Here is a 27040-nt window from a genome sequence, read left to right on the forward strand (position 1 = left end):
TTGTTACGTCATCAAGCGATCTCCTTTTAATTTTTTAAATAAAACACAATTAAAATAAAAATAAAAACTGAATTTCTTTTTAACTGGGTGCAAGAACATAATTAGAATTGCGATCAGATTTCACAAATACTATGTCATCATGCGATGTTCTTTTAATTTATGTAGTGTTATTAAATAATATTAAATATTTAGTTTTTTAAGTAAAACATAATTTTAAAAAAATTGAATTTTTTTTACCGGGTGGAAAGAACTTTAGGTGGAAAGAAAATGCATGCAACTAGGAAGTAGGAACAAGCTGACTCACCTCCACTCTCGTAATGCGACGTTTGGGGATGGTAATGGCAATTTCAGGCATGATTCCAGATGCCTTAGCAGTGTCTGAAAGCATTGCAGCACAAAGACAGCTTGAGGTTTGACCTGTACCCTTCACCTGAATGCAGCAACTGTCTGAAGCAGCAGCCTTTCCATTTTGTGCTGCTGCTGCACAAGGCGCCCGCTTCATGGCTTCATTGTCAGGAGAAGCTTTTCCACATTCCCCTGCAGCATCAACCTGTCCAGCAACAATCACAAACACAAGTTTGTCTCAACGTAGTATTTGGTTATTATTCCGAGATAATAATTCTGAAACAATAAAGATAAAGATGGTGGAGATAAATGAAATAAGATAAAATAAAAGACGGAGATGGAATTATATTTGATAATAATATTCAAAATATGGTGATTGTTTCTGTATTATATCTAGTTGATAGTGAATAAGACAAAATAAAATATTAAAAAGTTTATTTTACCATTAATATGTATTATTGTTAAATTTACATATTAAAAAAAAATTATTTTAGTTTACATTGAGTGTTAAAATTAATAATAGTATAATAACACTAGTTATAAATTGGCCCAGCATGTTACCCGGGGCTCAAAAAATTCAAAGCTATGGTTGGTCTGAATTTTATAAAAAATTAGAAGACGTATTGACTTGGTAAAAAAAACTAAATTAACCCATAATCTGGTCAAAACATGAATCAAAAACCCGTTAACTTCTTTTTTAAAATATTTTTTGATCAAAATAATATTATTTAAATTATTTTTAAAATCAATTTGGGTTAACACTCTTGAATCTTATTCTGGATTGGATTTGAAAACTATAATAATTATTTTTATTTTTTGATATTTTAATTGAACAAGTTTAGAATTAAGTTTTTTTTATAGGAATATTTTAAGGATAAAAATAAAATATATTATTTTTAGAAATATATCCCATTTATAAGTATCGATGACATATTTATGTTTATATTTTTAATTAAATATATTTTTATTCCAACTATTTTCATATCTTTTTTATCCTGTGACGATAAGAAAAGGCTATATAGCTACTACAAAGCAAGCAAAAGCTCCCCCTTGAGCCGGCCAACTACCGTAATACACGTGCAAAACGCCAGCCTCCTATTGGTTGCGCTGAGAATTAACAAAACTCGATGATATAACAAAAGCAAACGCCGTTGCCGGGGATCGAACCCGGGTCACCCGCGTGACAGGCGGGAATACTCACCACTATACTACAACGACCTTTTTGTCAATCGCATGAATCATAGTAATAATTAAATAGTATAAACTATACGCTATGTAAATGAGGCTTGGGTTTAAAAGCTGCTTGTTACAAATATTGTGCATAAATGCTCTTTATATTTTTTAAAATACGGAGCCATAATAATAGAGAAACCCCCAAAAATAAATATTTTTAATTCATATAAATCATTTGTCAATAAACATCCCAAATAAATCCAATGAGTCGTTAATAATTTTATGAGGTAGAAAGGGGTATCTTCCATGTCTTTTTTTTCCCTAACTAAACAAATAGTTCCATGAATATATTGAATCATAAAATTAAAAAATAAATCGTAATTATAATTGGAATGATAAAAAAATGTATACGAATTAAAACATAATATTTTAAGTAAAATAGATAATAAAAAAGAGAAGATGTCTTAATTATCTATAATAATTAGAGTAAGAAATTGAATTCCATTATAGATATACGATTGGATTTTTGTCATGTATTTGATTGTTAACTTTTGACGGGGCCACCAATGGTTTTTTTTTTTTTTTTTAATATTAACAGTTTCTTTTTAATCAGCTACTTTCACAGATATTAAAAAAAAAAAAAAAACAACCTGGAAGATTTCTGTACATCACTAAATGTCTCCTCTTTAAATTTGATAGCGGCCATTGTTGTCCCGATGATCCCCAACCAACAACGCTCATATACTTTCTTTTTTCTTCTTAATAGTAATTAAGAAGTCAGCAAAGTTGACCTCTTTTCCTTTTGAGAATTATTGTTTTTCTTCTATAAACATCCATAAATATTAATTTAGCACAAAGGGCTTCTTGGAAGTATTATTTTTTATTAAATTTGTTTTTTTAAACTGCCTTTCATCTAAAAAATATGAGTTCTTACAAAAAATTTCGATGGTCTTAATATAACTATGTCAATAATTAAAAATAAATCGGGATGCCGCTATTTTCTCTCTTTCTTCGGTTCTTCTTCTTCCCAGTAGGGTCAATCAAGGAAAGTTAATCGACAAACAACAAATTCATTAGAAGGCTTGAACTACATGAATGATTCATGAAGCACTCAACTCATTATCATTACATATATCTCGTTACATCTAAGGTTTAAATAACATGATGTGCTTTACCCAGCTCTCAAACATCTTCCTAATTCTATGTGGGGAAAAAAGACATGCACGAAGGAGCCATCAGCAGATGAATTTAGCAGATATCAGAAAATCTGTTCTCGGGTGAGCTGATTGTTTCTATTATAGACCCAAAAGATTCAACTCCGGTTTGAGAAGCCGAGGTGTTTCGAATCACATTGTCTGCTCCCTCGATCATGTTGCCGCCATCCCTGCCTTCTGTATCTATACTGAGATACTCTGTCAATACCTTTTTTACGCCTAAACCACGCTGAGGAATTTTGCCACTGGTCATGAAAGGCGATCGGTCTCCCTTTGCAGGGCTTATTCGTTGTTGACCTGGTGAAAAGCTTGGTGTGTTGAAAGCTGTTTTGTATGGAGTGTTTGAGACGGGGACCGAGTATGGAATTGTTACACTTTTGTGAGCAATCACACTGACTTTAGAGATTGAAGAGAAATGATCCGAATGTTTTGTCAAATCATCCACGTAGAGCAGGTCGTCAATTCGGGCCACAATATTAAATGCCAAGCTCTCTAAGACTCTCGAGTAGCTCTCCAAAATGGATTTCCCAACATCCTAAGTAATTAAGTAAAGTAAACTGATTATGAAATTGATATTACAAGACAATCACAATAATAAAATAAATTTTATCGGGCTAAGAAATCAAAACCTTGTTGTACTGGATTTTGCTCATATCCAAAGTTGTCTGTGGAAGACCAGGGAATCGCTGCTTCAGGCAAAGTAGGAGGCTTTCTGCTCTATCAGCAAGCAATTCCCTCTTGTCTGCATCAATCATCAGTTCCTTGACCAATTCCCATGACGACTTTGAACTGGATCGATTTGTACTACTGGCAGGTTTATAATTGGTTCTTTTGCGCCATATATAGATTGAGGCCTCCACTCGGTTCGCAAGTTCTATAGCTTGATGTTCAGAAGACAAATCTAGGCAATCAAGGAGACATTCTGGATAAAATTGATCTGAAGAAATATATCGATAGATGAGGTCTCCTAGGCTGGCTTTTCCATTCTGAAATAAAGGTGGGGACACCAATTTTAAAAAAACTTGACTTTTTGATATACTAACTCCATTCATAGATCTAAGGTGATTATACCTTTGGAAGAGCCTCCAAGTAAGATTCAGGGATTTCCATTTCAGCTAAAGTAATGCTGTTGATAGCCATGGCAGCTTTCAATATTTGATTTGTAGAATCACGTTTGTGCTGCAACTTCTTTCTTGAATTTTCATGGAGGCCTCCAGGAGGTACCTGAGGCACAGGTAGCCACCACTTCTCTTCTTGGCGCTGCAGGGTTCTTCGGAAAGAGGCTGACCCATCAGTATCAGGGGCCAGGATCCCTTGGTCGACGTACCAGAACTCAGTATTGTCAAAACTATCTAATATCTCCTGTGCAAGAAATTCACATTCAGAATGTCGTGACAAATACTAGCATTTACGAACTAACAAGTGTTGGTGAATCTTACAAGAAGCATGTTGTCCAATTTGCGCAGAGCTGGAAGATTTATGTAGAGATCCGATCTGGGTCCGCAGGTCATAACCTGGATCACAAGTTCACGACATTCAAAAAACAAAAACAAACAAAGAACAAATCCAGAAATCACTCATCCATTTTTTCCATAGCTTTTTGCCCGCAGTTAATAAAAAAATGCTGGCACTCATTCTATTGTCACAAGGACTTCTGAACATCCATGAAAGGAAATGTTTCCATGTTTTACAATAGGATTCAAGTTACAAGTTGATTAATCTTTAAGAGAAGTCATAATTAGACCATTACAGCAATTAATGGTATAGCCTTAAAGTACTCAAATCTATTTTATAGAAGTTTGGTTCTTTTTGTTATATAAACTTTATAGTTTCCCAACTAACCATAATGAAATTCCATTCTCGTAGAAATAAAAACTTTGATTATTATTATTATTATTATTTTGGTTCACAACAATAATCAATTAGTTAAACCAACAGTCAAATTCAAAAAAGACACCCGACATTCGAGTTTGTTAGATTTGCAAAGACTTGTAGCATTCCACAATAGAAGAGGAAAGCAATGGCTGGCCGCATTAATCAGGGTCTGTAACGATTGAAATAGAACTATGAAGCGTGTCTATTCTGAAAAATAAAAATAAAATCACACACATGCACATTTATACCTCGAGCTTGCTTCCATCTGGAAATGTCTGCCAAGAAGGCATCAACTCCACAATGTGATCACTCACACAAAGAAGCCATTCCATCTCTCTTCGCCACATAGCTTTCTTCTCAAGTGGTAGAGGCTCCAACCTCCATAGTTGCCCGAACAAGGTAGCTGCAAATTGGGCAGAGAAAAAGCAACAGACATGCATCAAAATAAAAGCCAGTGCCTACTCCTACAAAACAAACTGATCAATAATACTAAAAGTCATATATATAGATTATTTACCGCATAGATTAGTAATGGCATTTGAGATCGCCAATGCTGTACAAACCCCATTTCCACAACCAGACATATCTTCTCCGAGCAGCAATTTTGAAAACCTTTCCTTCATCATCTCAGTCTCTATCGCACCATAAACCAGACTCATAACATCAAACACATTATCTTAGACTTCAAAATGTAAATATAGAAGGGGAAAAATCAATACCTGAAACCGAAGACCCTTGTTTCCCCAACTTCCTATCATCAAAGTGGGATTTCTCTTCATCATCAGTTGCACCATCGGTATTTGTGCAATCAGGTGCTTCATCTTTCAGTACAGGCCAACCCATTGTATGAGGAGAAGTTGAGCCCTCTTCAGAGCTACTATGACCATGCTCCTCATTCCCTGTGGCCTCGGAAGTTAAAAAGTCAGAACTTGAACTGCTTTCTCTACATTTGTCTTCAATCAAATCACCAAATGTCTGGACTTCACCTTTCTTTTCACCAAAGTTTGTGTCTTTCTCTCTGTTACGTTCATTATTCTTCTCAATCAAACCCTCCATTTCTCCCTTCTCTTCTTTCAGAACCACCCCAGGTGAATCACAAAAAAAACAGAATCGTTCACTACCATACCATTAAACTGTAGCCTTTTCAAGCAAAACCCATCTGAGAAACTAGCTTTGCAATACAAGTTTCTAAGAGATTTTGAGACCCAGGAGCCCAGTAGAGAAAATGGGTTCAGGAGCTTCTTAGCTTCACTGGTACTGGAACACAAAGCTTGAGCTGGAAATGTTGCTCTTCTTGTTGGTGAGCTGTATCTGTGTCCTTTTGGTGGATGAAAGCTCTATCCACAAGGTCTTAACCATGTTTGCTTCAGTGGGGCTAAAAATAAAATTTTCTTTGGTTTATTAATTTGGTAAATGTGGGGAGCTTCCTATATAAACCTATGTGTCATGTGCGGAGTGAAGCTAGTTATGATTACTGAAACTCGCTCGTACACGACATGAAAAAGACAGGAAAAGGCTCTTCCTTCTTGATGATGATGATGATTCTATTATTTTTTAAGTGTTCTCTTTTTTATCTCTTTTTTTTCTTCAAGAACACAATAAATAAACTAAAAAAAAAAAGGCTTCTTGTCTTTGGTTTGCTTAAACAAGGGTTATAAATGATAAGTTCATTAATGATTCCCAGAGTTGGTTTGAAAAATATAATAAAGTAAGGTGGTGGGAGTCGTGCATGCGACGGATCAGTCAAAATGATGGTCTCCTAATTTATCCTTAATTGTGATTATGGATCTCACTCCATTTCTTTCCTTGTCATCTGCTGCTCTTGTTCCTTTAAGCTCACAGATGAAACTTGAGTTTTTGCACAGGGAAACTAATACTGGTTTATCTCGGCACTGTAAAATGTGAACATCGTTAGGTGATGCATTCGCATTATTAAGTTCCAGCTTCACTTGTAACCCATGCCACATTAAGTTATCTTCACACAAAAGTAGAAAGTAAATCAGAAGCATCGAATTAATGCTTCTTTTTTCTTGGGATGTTAGAGGTGTAAATAAATTTATTTACATCAGACTATATTTAACCTAGTTTTGGTAAATGAGATTGTTTTATGTGGAGATTTTAAGAAACTATTTTCTCATAAATACTATCACTTAACCTTAGAGTTCAGATCTGAGACATGTTAACAAAAAAAAAAAAAAACGTTCATGTGTAGCCAAGTGAACACACGCGCGCACAAATACAAAGAACAAGTTCAAACTTCACATTTTTCTTTGCAAGTAAAGAAGACACTGTTTTCAGAACAGTAACTTGGAAAGAAAAAACCCACTGCAAATCGAGTATTTTATGCTTCCTCTCGTGCGATTAATTTAATTTAATTAAAAAAATAAATTAGATTCAACAAAGATTTTAAAAAATTCTAAGTTAACCCTTATTATTTTCAAAACCACATAAAAATCTTATAAAAAACCAAATAACAAAATATTGATGAATAAAACAGAAAAATATAAATTAAAAAAAAAAACCAAATAAGTCCGGATGAATTTTATAAACTCGAGTTAATCTTCAAACTCATCACTTTTTAAATTGTAGATCTTGGCTAAAATAAAAGGCTCAACACCCTTCAAATTAAATTTCGGAGGATAAAATCAATAATTTTAATTAAAATAATTCATTTTAAAAAAGATAAATTTAAAATAAAAAAAACCCGAGGCAACTCTTGTATAAAAAAGATAAATTTAAAATAAAAAAAAAGGAATTAAAACTCAAACAAGCCTTTAAAATAGCTAAATTTAACAAAGACCAAAAAACCGAGACAACTCATGTTATTTTCAAAACAACTAAAAAATCTCATAGAAAATAAATAAAAAAAATAACAAAATGCTGGAGGATGAAAAAAATATCTTAAGAAAAAAAGAAAAAAAACCAAGGAAATTTGTATCAAATTCATAAACTAAGATTAATCTTTTAAAACTGCAATCTATTAAATTCTAGACTCAGATTCAATTAAAAAATTAAACACCCGGTCAATTCATTCTTGTAATGACTAATGAGTTTGATATATATAAAAAAATTCATGTGCTTATAACAAAGCTAAATTATTTCGCTAACTAAGACCAAAATAGTAGTTTTCCCTTCGAAAATGGATAATGAAACCCTACTCTCTTTATACCTTTTGTTATAATATATGGTCTAGCTTACGAACAAATTGGACAGGACCAGTCATTTTATTATGTGGCGAGGGGCATGCTTTGCTGCCTTTCCATTTCTTTTCCAGTTCCAGCAGGACATGTTTTAGGGTTTAAGGGACATTTTGGTAATATGATACTTCACTTTCTAGTTTCTAACAAAACTTTCCTTGTTTTTTTTCTTAAGTCCTTAGTTTTGAAATTTGAATAAATACTCTTTCCTTAATATCTCCTAATCCATTTTTTTATCCAACCATGTCGGCTCATTCTCAATTTCTAGAAAATTCATTGCAAGGTATATGAATTACAAACAGGAATATATATATATATCATAATTAAGCTGCTAATAATGATGGTGAAAATGACATTAGAGGTGTGGTTGGGATGTTATGTAATAAAATACAAACAACATGACCGCACATTCTGCAGCCTCTCTACAGTATAAATCCCCACTCACTCTCTCTTTCTGTAACTTTCCTTGCAAGGCTTTACTAATCCTTGACATTTCTGAAGGTTTTTGTTGATCATATTGCTGGTTGTTCCAACTGAAATGTGGACAGACAGGCTCCTTCCAACAGCTCGCCACTGTATACCAACTCGTTTGCTTGATGTTTCAGTTAATTATACAACTAAAGCAATACACGCGCGCGCGCATATATATGGAACGTTACTTTTATTTTAAATCTTAAATCATATCCTTTACAAAAATTATATTACTATGCTATACATGTCTCTTTTCTCTATCTAACCGCTGCCCGAATGCCCATTGATGATGTCAAAATAATATAAGTAGTTTGGAGTTAAGGTTTATGTTTTGAATAATTAGTTAATTTTTTATTTTTTGTAATTTAATTCATTCTTTCTAATTAAAATGGTTGGTGATGGGTGTCGGGCGTCTAAAATTTGGTTGGTTATTGTGACAGGTGATTGATACTTGTAAAAGGTCTTCTTTGATGTATTTTCAAAATTTTTTAGTTTTTTCGTGAAAAGGGGGGATAATTGAGTCATTTCTCAAAACTAAAAGAGCTAATTTATAATTTACCTTTATAAATGCTCGGTAAAAATTGTAGGACATTACACGTTGTGGTTTTATTACTCAAAAGTACATTTTCTCCGACACGTAAAGGAAGTGAATGAGAGGCTCCACCAGTGTTTGGAATTTGAATGCCTAAAATGGGAACTCATTACCTAAATCACTCAAAAAAATCTTAGGTATTTTTATGGTGCTTTAATGTTTATTGTTTATATAATGAGTTAATATACTTTTTTAATTATTTTTTAATAATTTCATATTATACCTCAATTGATATAGCACAAGAAGAAGCCACGATGTCGCATATATAAGTCTCATTGACAACATTCTTTCCAAACAAACAATAAAAAAAAAAAAAAACAAAGCTAGATACGCGGGCTTGGCCATCAAGTTTGCGTGTGCTTAGCTTACTATTTTATGTTAGCCATTGGATCTGGTTATATTTTGTTGATTTTTTTTTCTTTAGTTTTTTTATTAAAAACATTTATTGCATTCACTTACTTTTCAGCTTTTACATGATTCTTAAATATTATTATAAATTTCTATTTGAATTTTAACAATTTTTCTCAATTATTATATATGTGATATAAAAATAATAATACTTATATTAAATTGTTTGTGAAGATTCAATCATTTTTTTATTCTTAAAACCTTTAAATAGATTTTTAACATGGTTTTATTATATTTATGATATTTTTAACTTTCAATCACTCATAAAACATGAACATATGTTTTTATTTTTTAAGAAAATTGCTTTAACAATTATAAAATGTTTGGTTTTCAATAAAAATAATGATTCTGGTTAAAAAAAGTGTATTTGATGAAATCAACATGAGATACATTAAAAAAAAAATTCATCTTGATTGATTTTTTATTTTAAAAAGTGTTTTTGGGTTAATAATAGTTATAAAAATAATTAAATGCATGATTAACATCCATCCTTCACACACACACACACACAGCTAAAAATGTTATTTCCACTTGAACATGATGTCTGTTTGCAAAGCAAGTTTGTGTGGTAAAACTTAAAATGATTATATAACCGTTGCGCAATCTGCCGGGGACAGATTTGGAAATGGTCAAGCTTGAGCTCTGGTGATCGGACTGCAGTTCCGGTAAGTACGCCTAACCTGGGCTATTAGATTGGTGTCAGCCAGGAGCCCAGTAAAATCATCTTTCAATTGCACAATCGGTTGACTGGACTGCGGTTCCTCATTAAGCCCAGTAAATTATTTTCTGTCGCTTGGAGGCCACCCACTTGTTTGGGCACGGGACATATTTGTCCTGGGATTACTATAACGGGAACTTCAACTGAGTTTTTATATAATCTATTTATTTTTGTGTTTTAAAATAAGTTTAAAAAGATTTAAAAATTTTAAGGTTTTTTATTTAAAATTAATATTTTATATTATTTTGATATATTTTATTTTAAATAAATAAAAAAATTATTTTAATATATTTCTAAATTAAAAATATGTAAAAAAACCACCACAATTACAGTCTTAAATATGCCGTAAAACTTGTGTATATTTTTCTGGTAATGGAGAGGGGAGAAGAGAATATTGTTATATAAGAGAATCAAAACACTAAAAGAAAGTGAAATCGAGATCAAAACCTTTGAGTAGTTTTTTCTTTTAGAAATCTAAAATCGCAGAATCCTGACTACAAAGCCATAAGAGATTTCAACAAACCGCACGCTGTACTGCTCTCTGATTTATTTATAACGAATAATAATTTTGTTTTTTTTTTAAAAAAGAACGAAACGACTCTCCTCCTCCTAAAATTTCAACCCTCTAACCACCATTGAAATTATCGTACCAAGCAAGTAGTACAGTACAGTACAGCACTTCATTTTTCATAGCTGTGAATCACGGGAATTACAACGAGAGAAAGTCCATCCATCATCCATCATCCATCATCCATCATCATTTTTTCATTTTATTTTTATAGAATAATAGTCCAAACAGTAAAAGTTGTTTTGAAAAACAAAGCATAATAAATAGGACCACTCCAGTGTAAAATTGAAAAAGCCATGCCCAGATGATTGCTTCCTCTTCACTGCTTTTCCTTGACGATTGTCACAGGGCATGGAGCATGGGTCATCACATAAGTGCTCACACTCCCCAGAAGTATCCTGTTTTCACAACACGACCCCAAGACAAGCACATAAATCATCTACTTATTTGTTTTTGGAATTGATCTTTTTAGTATCATGTAATTGGTAATATACTTGTAGATTGATTAATGAAAAAAAGGATTTCAGAAATATAATTATTAATACCTTCGGATAGTGCCGAGTCCCCTGCTTCCCATGACCAATGAGTCGAGCTTCAGATCATCGATAGCATCAAGGAGCTTCTCTCTGGCATCTCCTCCCCAGTACAGTTTTGAAACAACTTTCACCTATATATTTTTTTTAAAAAACAATTCAATAACAACTCGTTGAACACGCAGATCAATTCAATACTAGTAGCTGAGCTACCTAGCAAGCACAGTACCTCTTTCTGTCGTGAAATGGTGTCAAGCATATCAAGAACTTGAATGTCTGCTTGGACGTCGTACTTCTTCAAAATCTCGGGCTCTCTAAACTCAGCCAGAGGAATAAGAGCTAAATCATCAAGAAATTTAAGAACACAGATCAGATAAATATGCGCGCGCGCGCGTGTGTATAGTTTTTAACTAAAAGGGATTTAACTAATTAATTACTTACGAGAACCAGACTTGGCAAAAAGCTGGTTATGAGAGTTGGGATTGATGTGGATGAGATAAAGAGTGTCACCATTATCAACCAAGTTATCAATGGCCCATTTGAGAGCGTTCTTGCTGCTAGGCGAGAAGTCCATAGCCACACCAATGTTTCTATCTCCCGTCATTTTGATCTTCTTCTCTGTCTTGGTATGAGGTACAAGAACAAGGTGTTGGCTGCGTGAGAGAAAGCAAAAGGAGAGAAACCTTGTTGTCGTTGCGTTTGGTTTTTGTTTCCGAGGGGAAGAAAGGATTTCTTTTCGTTTACTTTATATGGAAACCGGGGGACCACCGTCTTCTGTTTTTGTGGGGCCCTCTCCTTTTGATGCTTTGCATCTTGGCCGTCCACCTCTGCATTTGGCTCTCTTTGATTCTCAATACTATTTGTTTTGCCTGCTGCCAGCGCCTTGCGGGCCCCATTTAGCATTGCGTAATAAGTGGGGATTGGTCACAATTTGAACTTTCGAGAAAACTCTGTGTTCAAAACTAACGCTGTATTACGCATAGTTATCAGACTCGACAAGGAGTTGATTCGGTTGATGAATCGGATTTTGAGTAATAAGTTAAATTTAGATTTTTTTAAAAAAAAAATATTTAAAATTTTAAAATTTTATATAAAAATATCAAATTATAAATAATAAAATTTTTAAAATTATTGTAAAAAAAAATTTATTCCATGTTAAAAAGATATTATATTAATATGTTATTTTTTTAAGTTAAAGTATTTAAATTAAATTTTTTTATTCAATAATAAAAAAATATAACTTTTTTATTGTGAATTTAAAATATATAAATATTTCAAGTTGTAAATTACAAAAATAAAATATTTATCTAATATTTATATAGTAAATTTTAAAAAGTATTAATAATCAATTAATTTTTATTTTTTAAAAAGGATTTCTAGCTAAGAGAAAAAACATATTTAAAAAAAAGGATTTCAACCAAGTTCTTATGGATTGCCTGAGTAATGGGTCAACCTAACAAATCAACCAGATTTTACCGAGTTTTTACTTATATCTATTTTTTATTTTATCCAAACCGGTACAGTCCCTAGTTTTGGATTTAATAACCATGGTATTACGTTAATTACCCACATACCGTCTTTCAGTTTTTCACTTGTCGAAAAAAATTGGTCTAAGCAAAAATTAATTAATTATTTCTTAACTAGTATTAATTAATTAATAATCATAAAATTGAAGCATGGGAAGAGCAGGAAGCTGCTTTGAAGTTTCCTCTGTCCTTGTCATGTGGTGTATCCAAATACAGGTGTACTTCCTGTCCAATTTAAGGAGAAGAAAAAAGAAGTTAAAGCCCCTTTTTTTAAATACGAGGATAATTAGAGGAATAATAATGGCTAGCATGCGACAATGGAAACAAGATCTGAAAGCAAAAGGCAGTGGAATCAATCAATGCAAACAAACAAATAAAAAAATAAAAAAAATCAGCAGAATAATTATCAAATTTGCACGTCAAGAGATGGAGGCATTCAGCAAAGTAATTAACACCAAAATTTGCGCATCATCGTCTTCTTTTTCTGTCTTGTCCATAAAATCATAAAAGACATTCAAATGCTCAGCTATTTTTTTTTACTTTAGTCTTAAAATTATATTCTCGAAATAGCTTTATCTAAATTGAAGCTATTTTTTTTCCCTCAAATAATTTTAAGGGTGTATTTTTTATATTGTCTTATATTATTTGATGCATTTAAAATAATAAATTCTCCTGAAGAATAACTATAAAAAAAAAAACAAATCTTTTTAACCATAAATATTCTTTAAAATTATAATATTAGCAGTATTGTTTTATTGCTTACGAGGGAAAGTTTTTAATATTGTTAAAAGACCTTGAAGTGAGAACTTCGACCAAAATGCACAAGCACGAGCTCGCCCTGTCAGCAGGCTTATTAAACTAATAATAAAATGCAAATATATATAGTTTTTATCAATTTGGATGTTGATTTTAGGTGACCCGTTATTAATTGAATTCATGTATTCATGGCCCATTGAAAAGAAAGAAAAAGGAATCGATCTATCAATGTCTAGCCTAGCCAAAGAAACCTGTCAACTGTCAAGTACTCGAATAACTTTTTTCCTTGTGCTCAAGTGCAGAACAAATGAAGCCAGGAAGGAACTTCTTGAAAGAAGAAGTCATTCATATGCTTGAAAACAAGTGACAGACCCGAAGATCCTAGAGAAGCCTATGCAAGGTGATCTGTTGCGATGGCATAAGAAACGCAACGAGCTATGGCCACCGATGTACAAGACACATAGATCCATTCCTTTTATATAGATAGACAGCATCAGCGTTGAAGTTTGAGGTCGACATGGTTGGTCCAATAAAAACACGACTTGCAGCCCGCTAAATCACAAGAGCAACTCAAGTTCCGAACAGCAGCAATATATCACAAAGTCCCTTCTGTATGCGCCTCAATGGCAAAATTCAAATCAATTCTCACGATTCCGTACAGAAATATTTTGTATAATTTACACAAATCACCTAAAACAGAGAAGATTGTATGAGACAATGGACATATTTCAAACTCGAGGAAAATCTAATGCCAACTGCTGTAAGCCATATTTCATCCAAATAGACGAATACCAAAAAGGATTTAACTACCACTACAAACGGTGAGAAGGAGCTTCTCGTTGGACAAAAAATAAGCGCCTCTAGATGGGCATCATCACCATTTTTCTGGATCAACCAACTTCACAACTCACGCGGGAAATTGTTTATGTGTCCTTCCTCCAGTGTATCTTTGTTGTTGATCTTGTATGATATCCTTGTGCGCATCACGAGGGATTTCTGAAAACATGATTTTCGTAACGATCTAATATCATCCACAGCTTAAAAACATATTATTATAATTAATTATGAGATATGAACCAGGAAAACATGATGAAGCAATATAATTTTTTGATCAGAATTCAGAAATATCATTTATTACGTGAGCAGACTCCTCACATCATATGCCTTTTCAAGCTTAAATAAAGCCCTATGCTGTCTGCTTGCACTAATGTTTACTGGGCTGGATGTTCCATGCTACAGATACAGGTAACTAGTAGCACATTTCGACTCCCATTTCACCAAACCTTGATCATTATTGGGTTCCCAGAATCAAGCATCATACATTAAAAAAACCAAGCATATTAGTTAGTCTCCCAGCCAAAGACCAAATTAATTTCAGCAGCAGGAATAAACTTCGCTGGAGTTTAATCTGAAATGGTGTTCTCCTGCAACTTCAGTGGCTCAAGTTGACAGCAGCTCAAAATTATAAGACTAAAGGACATTCAAGCATAATCGCTGATACTAGAAGCTACTAGTTCAATGAAAGCTGTTTCCATTTGTTTAAGGCTGGACAATGGCTTTATGAAACATCTAGGCGTGTTTAAGGCTGGACAACGGCTTTATGAAACATCTAGGTGTGCCAGGTTGGACTATTTTGTTTTTAAGAGAATATATTATACTTAACAACCCCATAATTCATAGAGTTAACCACATTGATGGAAGTAAAATTTCTTCAGTACACAAAAATAAAATTTGTAGCTATTCATCAGAAATTTGTACTCTCCCACTCGTACGTGACCATATTTCTATTTTAGTTTGTCCTGACATACATCAGTAAAGAATTAATTATTTTATTTCTTATTCCCCTCGTTAAACACTAGATTTAAAAGATTACTGAGTAAGATAACAAGGGATCAGTTAGGAAGAAGTCAAAAATATGTGAGATGAAAGAATTTATCGAGAGTCGATAAAATGTGGGTGAAGGCAAACAGGACACTCAGTGGGATGGAGAGAGTGCCAAGAGAATATTACATGGTAATACTAGAATGCTCGTATGATGCCATGAAATCCAGAAACTTAAGTGAATGCAATTTTAGATGACTATGTAAGAGATATACCTTCCCGTGTTGGTTATTAGTAACTCTCATATTTTGTGTAATGGATCCATTACCACTTGCAGGAAGAATATTGCTGCTAGCTGGGTCTAGGTGCAGTTGAAGAAACTGTAAAAGGACAACAGAAGAAAAGGAGAAATATCATAAAAGCATGTGGGCCAAAGAAAAAGATATTATAGGAAAGCATGTTAGAGAAAAAAAAGAAAAAAGCTGACTGAACTACATCTGAATCTACCTTTGGAACTGCTGCCTGAAATATAAAATCGGTGAAGACATTGGGTGTCAAGTTTGTGAAAGTTGCCTGGACTAATGTTGTTTGCGGGTTTCCTGGTTGCTTTGAGAAGTTGAATGTTATTCTCAAAGAGCTGCTCTCAAATGCCACGAAAGGTGGATAAACTGAACCATTATTCTCTGTTCATAGAAGAAAAGGAAATCAACAAGTGGGACAGCAACCAAGCAGCAAAACAGAAATTCAAGGTGGACAACAATTTTTACCAGGTTTTGATGGGCTGGGACCGAAGCCATCCAACAAATCCATCATTGGAGCAGCTCTAGCAGAAGAAGTTGCTTGTGCAGAAGGTGAAGAAGATGACGAGAGTGCATCTAATGTGGCTATTGGTGATTTTTCATTTTGAATGGGTGATAAAATGTCAGTTGTAGATGAGCTGCTTTGTACAGGAGGCACTCCAATTGACAATAGATCCAGTAGAACATCTGTGCCAGCTTTTTGAACCTGGTTTGTGCCTAAGAGGTGCAAACAGAAATCATAGATTAGATTACACATGCGATTAACAGCAAACAAAATGCACAATCAGCAACAGAACACTGAAACAGTTTAACTTAGAAGTAAGTCCATCACTCAACAAAGGAATGGTCAAACAAGTACTAGTCCAACCACAAAATTTATGATGTATGAAAAAGAGTATGTTTTTTTTAACAAAATGACAACACATATTGACAGTTGCTTTAATGCAGTCACATTTCAGAAAAAATCGAAGAGATTGTCATAGATTCAAAATAACGCTTTCAAGGAAACAGCCAGCAAAACTTTAGTTCATTCCACAAAACTGTTAAGGCCTACATGGTTTTATTTATGCGAAGCTCCCCACTAGGTTTTACAGTCTAAAAGCAGGAGATGCTTGTTCAATTATCACAGTTCTGGGACAACACGGATTCAGACAACAGGAACCCAACTAAATTGTAGCTAATGTCTGCAAAGGCTTGTGAGGATGATTCCAAACTCCAACAAAAATGATAGCAAAATGAGCATCAGCAACGATAATGCAATCAGGACTTTCAACTTGTGAGTATGATTTATAATAAGACATCCCAGGTTCTAGTAAACTAAAAATACTGTTTCAAAGATGTGCATAATCAAGTTATGTCACAGCTTAGAAATTAACCTGATTGTGTTGGAGCTGGTGACAAATCAACACCTAGAAGATCCTGAAGAAAATCACCACCAGAAGAGCCGGGTGCTGCTGGAACATCATCTGAAAGATCAAGTAAATCTACAAGAGGAGCTGTGGAGGGCTTCACAACTCCATTTGGAAGATTAAGGGAAGCCCCACCAGAAGTTGAAACAGCTGCTGGCAAAGAACCAGCCCTCCTTGTAGTGAAAGTAGCCTCATCCAAAATTGGCATCCTTTCGACCAGTGTAGATCTGCATTCATATGTTAGTTTACTAATCAATGAAATTGCTACAGATATGGAAAAACTTTATGAGATTAACAATGAGATTAACAAGGTAAAATAATAAAAATTTAACTGCATACCTTATATTTTGATGCTTCTCAATGATGGAATTAAATTCAAGGGATCTTTGCTGCAATTCAAGCACAAGGCTGCCTTTATGGTGAACAATTATATCCTTGATCCTTCTGGAAATGATTCAAAGAACAATTCTATACAATTAGATCCCATATCTTGCCACAAATATTATTCAAAATAACAGTTACATTAACAGTAAGAAGAAATAATAATAATAATAATAATAAAAAAAAGAATTGTCAAATTGTTTGTATAGAAAGACTGGCTGACAATAATAATAGACTCAAACTTTCAGCCGAAATCTCATTCTTTTTATGCATCTTAAAAAAAATGCAATGCCTCTAGGATAGAAAAACATAGGCCTAATAGAATTGCAGGGAATGGAAGGTGCACAAATAAAATAAACACTGAGAAAACACATACTCAGAACAAGATGGGAAACGGGAAGAAAGTTTTAAGAGAGCAATCAGAGCCATTGCTTTAGTAGTGAGGTCTAAGGCATGGTGCTTTAAAGCAATCTCAACAACATCCACAATGTCAGACTCCGTAACCTGCTCAGGAAAAAACTTAACTTAGCAGGCAATTAAATGAGAAAGACAACCAACAATAATACTGCTATACACAAAACAAAAGATTTTTTTTGTGTTTGTGGTGCACACACAAATGATTGTTAATCTTGCTTCCTGCCATTAGTCAACTCTGCTGGATCAAACTGACAACCTGATCTCATCGAGCTTTTTGTAAGCAAAGCAGAGATGAAGTCCCATTGGCAAACTAATAAGTCCAACCATTCAACTTTTGTTATCAAGCATCATTAAATATTGGAGGAAATGGATCGATTTACTTATATAACAAATTAGTTGGGCTAGATAAAATGTTAAAAGATATTCTTGTTCACATGAAAATGATAATATCAAGAGCTAGTTCATTTTTACATTCTTACATGGAACTTATTGTATTCCCTAAATCCAAGGGAAAGGACAGGAGGAAAAATAACAATTTTAATGTGACTGCTTTCAGCCCCAAAAACATATTTTGCCAACATTCCAGCATAATAGCAGCATATTTGTATTACTTTCCACTAGAAATTATACATCATACAAAATGGACTCAAATAAGTAAAAGATCCATGAACAGTTTCACTGTGGCAAAGCCATAGAAGTTTGCTTTATCAACATCCCATATTTTCATCATCCAAGTCAACAAAGCACGGCACAAAGAAGGTCCACAATTTGATTTCTTTTATACTCCTCCATCCTATAATACTAGTCCAGTATGCAGACAATAATTTTTTTTTTTTTAAATCACATACATGCATACAGCTTGTAGATTTTTTTCACTTTCTACAAATTGGTTATATAAAATTATTCTACAAAATAAATTACTTTTTCTTGTTTTTAGTAGACAAATATAATGGTATAAAGGGAGTAATTTTTGTCAGAAGTTCCCTATTACTGTTACCATGTGTGCTAATTAGGTAACACTACCCATCGAATTTGAGGTAGCAGAAAGAAGATGACAAAAGCAAGTGCATAACCAGCAGAGTATATAACAAAATACTTACAGTTACAGGATCCTCTATGGCAAGCATTCCAACATTATTCATCAACATGTCACCGTATTCCCCAATGCACCAAACTGCTACGCGAACAAGGCTTTCCTGATGGGAAAAAAAAAATCAAAGTGGATAGAAATGACAATTCCTTTTCGGGATAAGTATAACATGCACAGTTAAATGCAGAATCTCATAGACTGCCAAATAAAGCATTTTCTTTTATCAAAAGAAACTTTGAATACCTGCTCAGAAGATGTTTGGAAAGCTTTGTACAATGCCCTGACTGTATATCCATGAAGGTCGGAAGCATTGCTTATCACAACAATAAGGGCATGCCATACTTCATCTTTTACAAAGTTTCCAGCCTACTAAGCACAATATTAAGATCAGAATATGGATTTGTAAAAGATATCGCTACTCAAGACCAGAAAAGGCCAAAATAACAATTACCAGATTCATGCGCTTTGAATTGATCTTTGATATACTCAATTAATTCTTTCAGGTCTCATCTTTCACCATGTTTTAGTTCTCAGAAAAAGTGAAATAAATAAAAAATCAATTCCATGTAATTCCATTTACCAAAACATCTTCATTTTGCAGGCTTTAATTATCTAGATTTACTTGTAAACAACATGCTGCATAACGCATGGCTGAAGGAAGCTCAACATTGAGTTCAACAAAATAAATCAACCAAAGGAAGACGGTCAAGGATGAGAGATTATAAGCTCCTGATAGTAAATGACACAAAAACAATAAGATTGACCCAATCTTTCAATAAGAGACCATCATGCACACAAAGCAATGGCATAAACAGAACAATGTATTATGATACTAGCAAAATCAAGAAGTGAGGCCAACATTATCATCCCAGCTGAAAATGTCTCACGAGGATGGCTACAAGACATGAACATGGGTGGTGGCCGTAGAAAAAGATGTGGCTTAAGCTGAAAGAACCTGTGTTTTCAATAGAGTGTGATATAAATGGCAAACATGAAAATGTTCATCTAGCTGCCCCACAATGTGATAATAGAAAGCATCTTAGAGCCATGACAATGATCATATAATGAATAAACATACTAAAATGTCCCAAACAAGGTTCAAACAAACAGCAAAACTGCAATGGCAGCTTGACATTAACATTTTTACCTCAGCAAGAACCTTGAGCATCTGATCAATGTACCAAATTTTCTCAGGGGAGAACCTAAAGCATAAAAAAGCAAAAGTAAATTGATTAAACATAGGAGAAAGGTAGTTCTGAATGATCATGATTTATGAACCCCCAAACCATACTACTAAACTATATAACTCTACATTCCTGCTTTTAAAGGGGCGGGGAAAACAAAACTGTGCAGCATGGCACAGTCCAGGTAACAAATCAAGAAATTTGTCTGTGGGACAATTTCAGACCAGTGAAACATGAATACATCACTGTTCAGATAATAAATTCAGATACCATAATTCCATTTTATCATTTTATGTTAAACTCACACGATAGTTTTAGTACAACAGGGATGCAGCCCGGTACAAAGCGTGAATTCCAGGATGAAAGATGCCTATTTAAGGAGATGATATTATAGAGTGTTGTTTTTATACGATTCATTATTTTCCATGTAGCTTTTTTCTCTTTTTTAACTCAGACTGGAGACACCCCCATTTAGCCCTTTCAACAAATTTCTTTTGCATCTCAAACAACCGAAGTAACAAAGACATATATGGTTTCAGATCACTTGATATCTCTAGAGGCTAAAGCCTAGAAGCATTATTGATTCAATGCAAGTTTAAATACAGGCCAGTATCAATTCCCCTTTTTTCCAGCAAGAAAAGGCGGAACCAATAGTTGCGTTCATCAAAATAACAAGCACATGCAAGAAAAACACAATCTAATATATCCCACAATCAGTCAGGGAAAACAAGTGGATGTCTTAATTCAAGAACTGCACAACTTACTTCTCAACAATGGAGCAAATTTTGGCAGTAAGATCCCCTTTAAATTCTTCATCACTTACTTCCAGATAATCAATTAGCTCTTTTGTCAAAGGTTTTACATTGGTCTCGTTCACCAGAACGTAAACAAGTTCAAGGGCCCTTTTCCTGATTGAAGCATCTGAATCCTGAAATAAAAAGGCCACAACCTGAGCTTCTGAATTTTCAATCTTTATTTGTTTTGTCAGTAACATTAACAAGGAAGCGAGAAAGTAATACATCGAGTTCAGGTTTAACGGATCAACTGATATATTTTACGTCTTGCTTGTTACCAAACAGAAGTAATATGGAACGGGAAAAAAGGTTGATGGGAAAGAAAAAACTTTACTGATGTAAAAAAAGGCAGAATAATAGTCTTCATTAGATTATTTTCCACCTCAGCTGCAATATCTTTTGTCTGGTCCTGAATGACAAATCTACCTTATTTATTTCTCCAAAGCCCTAAACAAGAAATCACGAATCCAAGTAGCCAAACCCAAATTTTTTTGAGATTGAGACATATGGAGTTGAGTTACTTACATTTACCAGTAAGCAAGGAATTGATATCCAAACCCAAATCCACAACACCCAATCATGTTTGTTTGGAGAGGACACTAAGACATAAATACATCGTCCTTGTTAACCATAACCATCTTATTCTATATCTGACCAAGACATAGCCAGAATATGATAAGCCTAATCTCCTTTCAATTTAACCTTTTTTTCATTCTTCGCTGTTCAAATCCAGTTATTTGAGCAGATTATAACTCTTACGACACCTTAAAATAGAACATGCAATTGAAAGAACTAGAGATTCCAGAGGTAAAAATTTTGTTGATGCGAAAAAGATACACAAAGAAGATTTGTCTATTCACCCAAAATTTGTAATAATTTAAATGAAAATGGTGAGTTCGGATTTTTATAGCACACATTTACTCATCATAGTTTTAGACAGGAAAATGGTATTAAAAAAGTGAAATGGATATGATTTACATATATTATAGAATTTTAACCTTCTCTACAACTACTAGTTATTTAAAAATAAAAAAGAGATCAAGGTGGTGGAACCCCATACCTTTACACATTCCAAGATTGTTGCCCGATGCCTTTGTACAGCTTGAGCATCTACAGTAATAGCCTTCATCAGCATGTTTAATGCAACATATCTGAAACAAATGTTAGGATATGGTTTTATTTTTAGTAAAACAAGCAAAATAAAACAAATCAAGTTTATTGATCTTAAATTAATAATCAATATAGCTGCTGAAAGAACTACTACTATCCAGATGAAGCACTGTGGAGCTGTAATAGAGCATGTGTCTGATTTTATATCCAGAGATCAAACAATAAACTAGCATGATGCGCGTGTATTATAGAAATATTTTCCAGTTATCTACTACATTTTACCATAAAAGATATATAAAAAAGTGTTAACCTATCACTTAACTTTCTAAAATATAAAACAAGAGGACTCAATTCATTCACTTCTATTTAGCAAAATGAAAAAAAAAATGCAACAATTAATTTGGCAGCACTTGTATTCCAAGGATAAAATTTCAGACAAGTAATTTTTTAGGAAAATTTATGGAAAATTGAAAAACTAGAGAATAGGATTTTCTACAACAATTCTAACAAGTAAACATAATTTTTTACAACATTTTCTTTTATCTTGAGAATTTTTATGGGAAAAAAAAAGCAATTAGTCCTGAGTTAAGTATTTTTATTATTTTACTTCTTTAAAAAATATAATGTCCCAAATTTGTATGTGAATCAGGATAAATGTTAGTCCATACTCCATAGAGTCAAGCCAGTGTGCAAGCAGCTAAGGTCACCCTTTAACAAGCAACTACCCTATATAAAGTAGACAATGATGATAATCACACTGCAAATAAACATGTCAAACTAACTTTCTGTTAATAAATATGCCTCCCTGTTTAACAGGTAATCATCTTATATTTTGTAGATCATATGGATAATCACTGTTCAAAGGAATTCAACAAACTCAACAGAACATTAAAAAAAAATCATGTGCCAATGGCAGATCATTTCTCATTGAATCAGGAGAAATATACCTTAAAACATATGTCTAGCAGTATTTAGTCCAATTGGTTTATTAAAAAAAACAGCATGAAAGGGATGAAATGACATGTCATGAGATCATATCCAAGTTATAATCTTATGAAACAAAACCTGATATTATTGTCACGGTTAGACAAAAATCTTCCCAGGATATTAATAGCAAGCACTCGTAGGCCACCATTATCTTCAATGCTCATGATAGTTTCAACACATTCATATAGAATAGCATTTCCAGCATTTTTGTTTGACTCAGTTTTTGTTGCCACCTAAGAAGATATCAAGCAAACAAGAAAGATTAAAATGTTGTCAATTTAAGAAGCAAAGTGATCAAAGATAAACAATTGTAAGGAATCGTGAGCGTTTATAACAATGTACAGGGTGATAACAAGTTGACAGGCTAGAATGTGTGGATCAGTCATACAGGTTGAGAAGATGTTCAGCTTCACATGTTGATCAATTTATTCTCAATCATTGACAAATGCATTTACAAAAAAGCACAGCTTAGCCCAGTTAATGGAAATTTAGCCCAATTAGATTACTCAAACTGTTAAACAAGGCTACAGAAGGGAAGCTTACTAGCCAGTACTTTGCAGAATCCTACTTCTTAACAGACTATACATATTAAACCCACAGTTAATAAAAATTGTACTTACTCAACTCTACTTGGCTATCCCAAACTGGTTGAGCTTTTCTACCTGGATCAACTTCCTTCATTCAGTTGTAATTAGAAATGACAATTTAATTATTATTTAGGCAAACTGACTTCAAATTCTCTTCCATCGAGGATGTTCAAACCAAAATGCCCACTTTAGTGATTTTCATCCATCATCAAGGTAACAATGAACAAGAACATACTCATCAACAGAGACCACCAATCACCAAAAAACAATAAAGAAAGCCTAATCATATAGAAATAGGAAAACAAGATTCCATATTCACAGGTTTATTAAGAATTAAACCCATACGTTCTAAAGCAAGTCTCATTCTATTATCAATGCAAGGCCTTTTTCTTCAGCCCACCCACTTAATTTCTTCATAATGTTAGAATTCAAATATGTATGAGGAACTTCGTTGTCTATAGGATTTGACTTGCTCTACACTCATAAGCTTTACTAAAAAAGGCACAGAAAAAAAAAACGCAATTTCATCACATTTGTCAGACTCATATCATTTCTATACTTTTCTCATTTCTAATTCAACACAACAGAAGTGATCCAAGCCATCAACAATTGACATGTTGATTATGAACCAGCAACTCTCAAACACTAATAGAAGTAATATGACAGACTGATACAAAATGCAAATGGAAACTAACCTGAGCAAGTATGTCATTCATGGCATCACTAGCATCAGCATCTCCTTGGCCCAACGCACGCAAAAGTTTGAGCAATCTGACATGGAGAAAAGGGTCCGCGATACCGGCAATGTCATATTCCGGTGCATATGGACTGTTAACAACATCCTTTAAAGTTCTGACCAACCCTTCTGTGTGTTTCTACAAAAATGATTTTATAACTTGTCACACTTAAGGAATAAAAAGCATACTGACCATAAATTTACCTTAAAAATTCAATTATTTTCATGAAAAAATCCCTAAACAATATATCTATAATATAAACATTAATATAAAGAACTAGGTTCATTTATGCATGATGAAGAGTTCACTTCTGCCATGCCAAATAAAAAGCTCAACAATACTCAAATTTAGCATTAGTCAGAATGCTTGTTTCTTCCTAATACAGGCCATGATGAGTACCTTTCTCAAAAACTCGAGGGCTTCCGGACTGACTTTACATAAATCTGTACAGAGTTGAATTCCCGTTATTAAGACTCCATGATGCTTCTCTTTTAGTAAGGCAGCCGCAGGATTTATAAAATTTTCTGCCAGATCCGGGACTTTCCTAATAATCCGTATAGAGCATAATGCAGCCTATGTTTGAGCAAGAGTGCAGTAAAAATTAGAAGAACACAAAAGAAAGCCACAGAACAGTGAAGCCAGAGAAGCATCAACTTTAGAGCAATTTAGGAGAACTTAAATCAGAACAATGCACAACCAAGTACCTCCAAAATATCTCATGTGATTAGGAAATTAAACTAGGCCAAAAACATACAACAAACCACATTCTTTCATTACATATATCTGATTCACTCAGTTTCTATATCATTACGGCAGATCAAGAGCTTTTGAGAATTAAAGCATTCCAAACTTCAGGGGTCGCACAGCTTATTCCCTCACCAACCTATCATCTTTTCACTCACTAACTATTGGAACCAAAACAGATAAACAAGAATTCATGCAAAAGTATAATAAGCAAATTATGTTAAAAGCAACTCACCTTTTTCCGAATATTTGGATCCCGAAATTGCAGCAATCTTTCCACTTCTGGTGCAAGATCACGAGCCATTTCTGCTGAACAAATATTTCCCAAAGCACAAAGTGCAAGTCCCACAATATACTGGTTTGAATGATTAAGATCTCTGAATATAAGTTAAGGCCACTAAACAGATACAAAGATTTTTCTCTTTTCATATTCATTTGTTCAACTAGCAATTCCAAAAAAATCCCAGACGACAGAAACAGATGAAACATAGCTTGCAAATTAAGAAAACCTAAACAACAGAACATATAAACATTATTCGGATACTGTTTTAGCGAGTTGGTAACGAGCATTAGAACTTCTTGTCTTTCATCAAGAAGTAACATGAGGCCGAGATATCCGATCCTCTTTTCAGGAAATCCGGCGGAGGCAATCAACTTTAAGCACTCCATTTGACCAAAATGTGTTGGGTAGCCAAGCATATGAATAAACATAAGCTTTGCCAAATTCCGGTGTCTATAATCTTGATCATTTTCATTAATCGACGTTCGAATTGCAGCACATTCTTTTCTCACAACAGCTCTTTCCTCCGCCGCCGTTTTACAAGCCCGTATTGCCCGAATCATGTCCCTTTCATTTCAAAAATTATCCAATTCATGCTCAAAAAATTGTAAATAAAAGGAATCCTAATCTTTAAACTAAACCAGAATTGCATAATTCTAGCTGCCGAAAGGGTCGGATTTCAGGAACCAAATGAGAAGAGTAAAGAAATCGTACTCACCTAAGACGCGTACCGGAAAAGAACGAATTCATGATTGGGTCCGTTTCCGAGAATTTCCTGGAAGCTTAATCAGATCCGAGAACGAAAGTTAACTCTTGGTCAAAAATTGCGACGTGACCCGGGGATTCAATCAAGAGAATCCGAATAAGGTGATCAAGATCCGGATATATAATTTTAGAGATCTCAGAGAAGAGAAGATGAGAAGGAAGAGAGATTTGGATCTGAGAGAGACAGAGTGTGTGCGCTTTTTTTTAATTAATTAATTATTATTTTTCACTTATAAAATGATGCTAGTAGTAGCGCTGCTGTTCGTGTTTTGTCTCTGAAAAAGAAAAGAAAAGAAAAAATGGAAGATTACATTATTTATTTAGTCCTTATTTTTCCAACGTAATTACGAATTAGTCCTTTATGTTTGAAGAATTAGCAGATGTTTTAATTAAATAAAATAAAATAAATGACAGCCAACGAGAGTCAGGGGATGATTTTATATTTTCAAACATAAATGAGTGATATGTAACTTACTTTTCACTTGAGGGGCCAAGTGATAATTTATTCATGCTGACTTGCTGAGCACCAAAATTTCTAGAGTGTGAGGTGATTGGATTTACCCATTGGTGGGATAACGTGCTAAGCGTGTAGATTTGAATTTTAGAAAATCTGAAATCACGCCTCTAAAATTATAAATTAGGTTCGACTTAATTTTTAATAATTGTATGTTAGCCCCAATATTACGACATACATTGCAGTTTCACCCACGTTTTATATATTTTTTCCAATTTAGATATTAAATAGTTAAACTTTTTAATTCCACCTTGACACGTTTTTACCTCCGTTTTCAAAAATACTTTCAAAGAAAAAAAACAAAAAATTCTAAAACAAATGCATTATCAACTCAATTCGGCTAATTTCCAGTAATTTTGTAATTTTTAACCTTTTTTTATTGTTTTCATATTGATTAATTTTTAAAACTCAAAAATTGAAAAGAAAATAAAAAAAAACACGACAAAAAAGGTTTAGTGAGTGGAATGATAATCAAGTAAAAATTGAATGATCAAAAAATACAATAAGTAATGAACAGAGGAGAGAGAAACTTTCTGAAACTGTTT

The 27040-nt window shown here is 33.6% G+C and overlaps 3 protein-coding genes and 1 non-coding gene across 4 annotated transcripts; all 4 read right to left on the reverse strand.

The window, feature by feature from the left end:
• Window positions 1-1491: 1491 nt before the first annotated feature.
• TRNAD-GUC (transfer RNA aspartic acid (anticodon GUC)) lies at window positions 1492-1563 on the reverse strand. Its single transcript has one exon. It is a non-coding gene; the product is annotated as a tRNA-Asp (tRNA).
• Window positions 1564-2568: 1005 nt separating this feature from the next.
• On the reverse strand, window positions 2569-6128 carry LOC7454964 (rop guanine nucleotide exchange factor 7). Its single transcript, XM_002309059.4, has 7 exons — window positions 5327-6128; window positions 5125-5241; window positions 4856-5010; window positions 4172-4246; window positions 3804-4094; window positions 3362-3718; window positions 2569-3267 (listed from the first exon to the last, which is right to left on the reverse strand). Exons 1-7 carry the CDS (start codon window positions 5661-5663, stop codon window positions 2767-2769), a joined length of 1833 nt encoding a protein of 610 aa, XP_002309095.4. The 5' UTR covers window positions 5664-6128; the 3' UTR covers window positions 2569-2766.
• A 4506-nt stretch (window positions 6129-10634) lies between these two features.
• Window positions 10635-11826, reverse strand: LOC7454965 (universal stress protein PHOS32). The gene is made up of 4 exons (XM_002309060.4): window positions 11536-11826; window positions 11324-11433; window positions 11107-11228; window positions 10635-10959 (listed from the first exon to the last, which is right to left on the reverse strand). Exons 1-4 carry the CDS (start codon window positions 11696-11698, stop codon window positions 10881-10883), a joined length of 474 nt encoding a protein of 157 aa, XP_002309096.1. The 5' UTR covers window positions 11699-11826; the 3' UTR covers window positions 10635-10880.
• A 2143-nt stretch (window positions 11827-13969) lies between these two features.
• Window positions 13970-26218, reverse strand: LOC7454966 (AP-1 complex subunit gamma-2). The gene is made up of 18 exons (XM_002309061.4): window positions 25935-26218; window positions 25481-25783; window positions 25172-25313; window positions 24592-24765; window positions 24151-24330; window positions 22947-23101; window positions 21832-21922; window positions 20742-20905; window positions 19941-19995; window positions 19037-19159; window positions 18804-18899; window positions 17663-17790; window positions 17245-17349; window positions 16873-17132; window positions 15965-16213; window positions 15705-15880; window positions 15473-15577; window positions 13970-14372 (listed from the first exon to the last, which is right to left on the reverse strand). Exons 1-18 carry the CDS (start codon window positions 25964-25966, stop codon window positions 14277-14279), a joined length of 2634 nt encoding a protein of 877 aa, XP_002309097.1. The 5' UTR covers window positions 25967-26218; the 3' UTR covers window positions 13970-14276.
• Between the last annotated feature and the right edge of the window lie 822 nt (window positions 26219-27040).

This window comes from Populus trichocarpa, chromosome 6, assembly GCF_000002775.5.
Source record: "Populus trichocarpa isolate Nisqually-1 chromosome 6, P.trichocarpa_v4.1, whole genome shotgun sequence".
Classification (NCBI taxonomy): Eukaryota; Viridiplantae; Streptophyta; class Magnoliopsida; order Malpighiales; family Salicaceae; genus Populus; species Populus trichocarpa.

What these genes read in the sequence shown, in the direction of transcription:
- LOC7454965 (XM_002309060.4), bottom strand. Translation starts at nt 11,698, where the DNA reads ATGACGGGAGATAGAAACATTGGTGTGGCTATGGACTTCTCGCCTAGC. An exon ending in TTTTGCCAAGTCTGGTTCTC is followed by an intron (nt 11,434 to 11,535) that starts GTAAGTAATTAA and finishes TTGATGATTTAG; the next exon opens with CTCTTATTCCTCTGGCTGAG. An exon ending in GGACTCGGCACTATCCGAAG is followed by an intron (nt 10,960 to 11,106) that starts GTATTAATAATT and finishes TTGTGAAAACAG; the next exon opens with GATACTTCTGGGGAGTGTGA.
- LOC7454966 (XM_002309061.4), bottom strand. Translation starts at nt 25,966, where the DNA reads ATGAATTCGTTCTTTTCCGGTACGCGTCTTAG. An exon ending in TGAATGACATACTTGCTCAG is followed by an intron (nt 23,102 to 24,150) that starts GTTAGTTTCCAT and finishes ATATCTTCTTAG; the next exon opens with GTGGCAACAAAAACTGAGTC. An exon ending in TGCTCAAGGTTCTTGCTGAG is followed by an intron (nt 19,160 to 19,940) that starts GTAAAAATGTTA and finishes TGTGCTTAGTAG; the next exon opens with GCTGGAAACTTTGTAAAAGA.
- LOC7454964 (XM_002309059.4), bottom strand. Translation starts at nt 5,663, where the DNA reads ATGGAGGGTTTGATTGAGAAGAATAATGAACGTAACAGAGAGAAAGAC. An exon ending in AATTGGACAACATGCTTCTT is followed by an intron (nt 4,095 to 4,171) that starts GTAAGATTCACC and finishes TTTCTTGCACAG; the next exon opens with GAGATATTAGATAGTTTTGA. An exon ending in GCAAAATCCAGTACAACAAG is followed by an intron (nt 3,268 to 3,361) that starts GTTTTGATTTCT and finishes TTAATTACTTAG; the next exon opens with GATGTTGGGAAATCCATTTT.